Genomic DNA, 5,133 nt, shown 5'->3' on the forward strand with positions numbered 1-5,133 from the left:
AGAGGCATTATGTGCAAAATAAATAAATATCCCAAAATAGCGACGGAAGAGGAGCCCAGAGACTAAAAGGGACAAGACAGCTAATGATAACATGCGAACTTCGGTGGATCCTGATTCGAACGAACAGTACACAAAAGTTCCAAGTCCACAGTGGAAATTCAAACAGCCAATGGATATTTGTTGGCAGTCAGGAACCCATTATTCATTTTTTGGTGTGATAATGGTATTGTGGGTCTGTTTTTTAAAAAAAAACATTTCTGAAAGAGACATTGGCGTATTTATCAAAGACGTCATAGGATGAAGAAAAAATTTTTTTGAGAAAGAAGAAGTAATATGATGTCTGGATTCGTTTGGAAATCATCGGGGTGGGGAGGGGCAGCAACGCAACCAGACAGGCCAGGAGTTGGTTGTGGGGGTGTTGAATGATGGCGCCATGGTGGGGAGAGTACATCGTACTATTTCCCCCTCCTTTAAAATATATTTTTAATAAGGCGAAGCCAACAAAGCTGACTCTCCTGGGTAACTTCCAGGGTTGAACTCTTTACTCTCGGGAGGCAGCCTCAGGGCCCCCATCCAGGCGTCACCTGTTGCCTCCGACTGGCCCGCACTTGACGGTTCTCCCTCTGCCTCACACCCTGCCTGCCTGAGAAAAATGCCCTGGGAAGTAACTCATCGAGCCAGCAGGGGGATTCACTGGGACACAGTGTCCTATCTTCAAGGACCTCCAAGAAGGATCCTGTTCTCCGGAGCAACGTTGTGACCTGTATCTTTGGGCCAACTGCCAGCAAGCTTAAGACCCAACTTTCGCGCCCCCCCTCCCCGCCCCCCAGTTTTATAAAGTACACGGGACCTCATCTTTATCTTATTTTACATCTAATTTCCCACTTATTTGGAAACCTTTATTCTATAATATTGCATATGCTGGGTAAGCCACCTGAAATCCCTAGACTACCACTGGAGGGTTGGGGCAGGGAGGAGTAGAATCTTCCATCAAAGCAGCTCCCTAGAGCCCTAGAGCTCTCCTCTTCCCCCCAGCACCCGCCCACCAGCAACTCACTGTGCATGATGGCGTGGACCTCATACTGGGGCCTCAGGATGAGTGTGCTCAAGGGTAGCGTGGGGCAGGAGACGGGGAGGTTCCTCAGCGTGGGGTCCTGCAGGGCCTGGAGCAAGCTCCTGGGGGCACCAGTCTCCCATTGCCAGAAGAGCCCCTTCTGAGACAGGGGCAGGTGCACAACGGCCTGCTGGCTGCTTGTGCTCAGGACACAGCGGGCGCAGCAGGTTCCAAGGTGCATCTCCACCGCCTCCAAGGTGAGGGGCTGGTTCTTGGGCACCACCGTGCCTTTGACTGTGATGCTGCAGGCTGACATGAAGTAAAGGGGCAGTGGCTTGCAGCTCTGGTTTGCTGCAGTGACCAGCTCCTCCAGGGTTTTGTAGCTCTGGGGGCCAGTGAGGGGGCTGAAGTGGCCTGTGGGGCACAACAGAGAGCAGAAAAGTCACTGGTCAGCAGTGGGCAGCCCTTTGCTGGGTCCAGTTACCCATAGACCAGGCTCAGGTCAGGCCTTGTGATGACCCAGTCGGACACCCTCACTAGAGGTGAGTGACCGGGTGGGAATGGGCTGGGCAGGGCAGGGATGGAATAGCTGTTCCTGAGACAGGCGAGCTTGGACACAGAGCCCCTCCAGAGACACTGAGCACCGAGCAGGGACACATCCCTCCCAGCAGACATACCAATAATCCCTTCTCCGGAGCCTCTAATTTTCCCCAAATGCCTCACCACCACTCCACCCCCATGATCCCCCTACCCCCAGTCATCTCCATCCTGGGGCAACACCACTGTCCATCCCTCCAAACCGGAAACCCAGAGGCTATAGGCCATGGTGACCTCTGACCTTTCCCCCAGGTTCTGCCTCACCTCAGGCTGGCTGACTACACTTCCCTCCCAGACTCTCTCCTATCTCAGCCATTCTCCCCTTGCTGGCTTCTGGACATAACATCTTGTCCAGGGTTTCCCTGCCCTGAGCCTACCACCTGAGCTTGGTCAAGGGGACAACCAGGCTAACCCGGACTGAGGAACTTTCTACAGGTGTGCTGTCTGGACCCTGCAAACCCGTCCATGCCCAGCCCAAGAAAGCCTGAGAGCTGCTCCTGGCTGCATGGCCCAGCACCAGTGTGTGCGATGTGTGCGTTGACAGTGGGGAACCTGCATTCAGGGGCATTGTTAGAACAGTGGTAGCAATTGAATCTAAACTCCAGATTCGACAAAAATATTGTCTCAACTTTAAATGTCCCAAATCAGATCACTGCCCTGTCAACGACCAAGGTGTGTCCTTGGTCTTCGGAACTACATGCTATTAGGATTTAGGGACAAGGGGCCTCCTCACGTATGCAATGTATTCTTAAATGTTCGAGAAAAATAATAACGTGTATTATATACAGATAGTAATCGATGTGTGTGTGTGTGTAAAGAGAGAGAGCAAGCAAAGGTAGCAAACTGTTTCACAACTGGTGAATCTGGCTGAAGGGATTACAGAAGTCCTAGCAAGTCTTCTGTAAATCTGAAATTACATGAAAGTATAAATTTAAATTAAATAAATAAAAATCAAAACGTGTGATTGCACTGAATGAACCCCTGGTGATCTGATCCTGCTTCCCCCTTCCCGATGCCCCTCACACACGCCGTCCCAGGAATCACAGTCAGCGTAATGAGAACAAGCCCCTAGAGCGAGCCTGCGGGTGCCAGGATGCTGAGGCACGCAGAAGTCCTGTGAATGTACCCAGGCCACAGCTAGTAGCTGCCAGAGCTGGGACTCGCAGCAGGCAGCTGGCTTCTGGGTCTGGCCCACAGTCACCTCTGCCTTCACTGAGCTGCTCGGGGTGTCCAGAGCACCAAGGTCCTTCCTCCAGCGCTTCACACCCAGCTAGTATGACCACCCCTCCAGCAAGCCTTCCCCGGCCCCTGAGACAACGTGACTCCCACACAGGCTCGGACACCGCCTTGGTCCTCCTCTCGTTGATTGTCCCAGCATCCCCACCTGCCCCCTTAGACGCCCCCTGCCAGAGAGAGCTGTGCCTCCACCCAGAGCCTGGCATGCCAAGGGTGTCAGGAACGCTTGGTGAGTGAATGCAGGGACAGACATCTGGACAAAAGCAACCAAAGGAAGCTCGCATGGGAGAGGCAGATGTGGTCAGAGGCCCACAGGAGGCCGAGCAGCCACACCCAGCTTGGCACTGCCCACCCCATCTCAGCCGTGAAGAGGGGCTTTCCGCAGGCTTGCCTACACTAGGGTGCAGGGCACTTACCCTGGAAGTTGGGGGCCAGCTCCATGGTCTGACCCACCTTCAGGCCCTCGCAGACCACCTTCTGGAGGCGCACCTGGGTGACCTTGATCAGGTCCCCTGTGGAGAGGCAGCACTCATTCCCAGAGATCTCGTAGATGGAGCCTGCAGAGACAGGGGTTCAGTTTGGACTCTGTTCGGCAGGGCGGAAAACCCAGGTGGCCTGCAGCCTGACACCTGACCTTCCCAGAGCTCTGCTCAGCCACACCTCTTAGACATTGCTCCTCTCCCTAGAACACCCAGCCCTGTCCTGCCTGAAGCTCACGGGTCCACAGGGCCTTGGCGGGGAACTACCCTAGGGAATAGATTCCAAGGCAGTGGGTTTAGTCTGGGGTGAGGTACCCCTACTCCCTGGCCAGGGCCGGACCTTCTCAGCAACACTACAGCCAGTCCCGGCCCCCACACTGAGCTGCGAGTAGCTGAGTGCACAGCTTTGAAATCAGGCTCAGAGAAGACCAACCACTCCCCAGGGTCACACAGCGCCAGGGGTGGTACAACGCTTTCCACCCAGCTCCTGGGGTGGGGTGGGAAACTGCATGGAGCAGGGCCTGGGAGGCGACCTGGCCATTTTGCCACTTCCTGAGAAGCTCCAGCAGGGCCCTGAGGAACGGATGAAAAGCCTGCCCTTGTCTGCAAGAACACGCACACCCGGCTCATAAAGCACAGTGCGTGTGGCTGGCTCCAACAGCTCGCAGGAGAGCAGCAGCTGGGTGCTGCGATCCCGGCATGTGGGCGAATGCTACAGATGCTCCAGGCCTTGAAGGTTTAGATTGTATGTGTCACCTTGATGGTTCCCGTGTGGCACAGGGGTGGGGCCCAAGCCCTCAATCAGGACACGGCCTGATGAGGCCTCCTAGGGGATGCAACCTTTTATGAGAAACCCTGGTACCTTCTTCCTCTTGTGCATCTCTTCACTTCCTGCTTGCCTGGATTGAGCCTCCAACCCTGCCGTGCTCCTGAGGACCCCACCCCAGCCTGGCTCCCCAGGCTTCCCTCTTGGCTTCTTCCATCCGCACTTGCATCCGTCTGACTAGGCCTCCAGCTAGCACCTGACCGTGGACTTGAATTGGACTGGGTTAGGTTAGGTTGCTTGTGGGTATAAAATTCGCTCTTGATAACGATGTACTTTCTTATACAGTACAGACAGTGCCACCGTTGTTTGTTTTTCTCTAGAAAACAGGGCCTAACACAAAGCCCCACCACGGCCCCGCAGTGAGCAGTTTCAATTTCCTAAATAAACCGCTTCAGAGGCGTACAGTGAGTGGCCCAAGAGGATCCGCTCATCAGCAGGTAAAACTGGGCCGCAACCTGGTTGGTTTGGTTCCGAAGTCAGTGTTGACCATGCAGCCGCACCCAGCCCGCCCGTGGCCCGCGAGGGTCTGTCCCCATGGGCCATCTGCCCTCTGACCGTCTCCCCTGCTCTCCTCCTCTCCTACCTTCCGCCATTTCCCACGGCGCCGGCCCCTGGGGAACCCAGGTCGCGCAGGATGGGGAAACTCGGGTGTTGTGACAGTGCATGAGGAACTCGATCCTTGCACTGGGGAAGAAGGAACCGGCCGGGGTGACTGCTCGCTGGGGCCTCTAGCCTTACAGCCAGGATTTGAACCCACCTCCACGAGAGTTCTAAGCGGGCCTGGCGCGGCCTAGCAGGTCTTTAGGTTCTGTGGTTACGCGTGGCTTCCTTCGGGGACAGGGCGGCCCAGGGACCCGTGCACTAGTTTGCACCCTAAGAAAGGACCTCGGATCTCAGCAAGCGCGGGTCGGTTCTCTCTCCACCCACGTCTCCACTCACCC

General features: G+C 55.5%; 1 protein-coding gene across 1 annotated transcript in view; it reads right to left on the reverse strand.

Annotated features, from left to right (window-relative positions):
• The window catches only part of THEMIS2 (thymocyte selection associated family member 2), a 16,328-nt gene that overhangs the window by 10,296 nt on the left and 899 nt on the right, over positions 1 to 5,133 (reverse strand). The window contains exons 2-3 of the mRNA XM_004705326.3: positions 3,304 to 3,444; positions 1,058 to 1,468 (exon numbers count right to left, since the gene is read on the reverse strand). Coding sequence (XP_004705383.2) covers positions 1,058 to 1,468; positions 3,304 to 3,444 — 552 coding nt within the window. The remainder of the gene's footprint in view (positions 1 to 1,057; positions 1,469 to 3,303; positions 3,445 to 5,133) is intronic.

The sequence above is a fragment of the Echinops telfairi genome, unplaced genomic scaffold (assembly GCF_000313985.2).
Source record: "Echinops telfairi isolate 266 unplaced genomic scaffold, ASM31398v2 ScPeMD7_7457;HRSCAF=8495, whole genome shotgun sequence".
In the NCBI taxonomy this organism is placed as follows: Eukaryota; Metazoa; Chordata; class Mammalia; order Afrosoricida; family Tenrecidae; genus Echinops; species Echinops telfairi.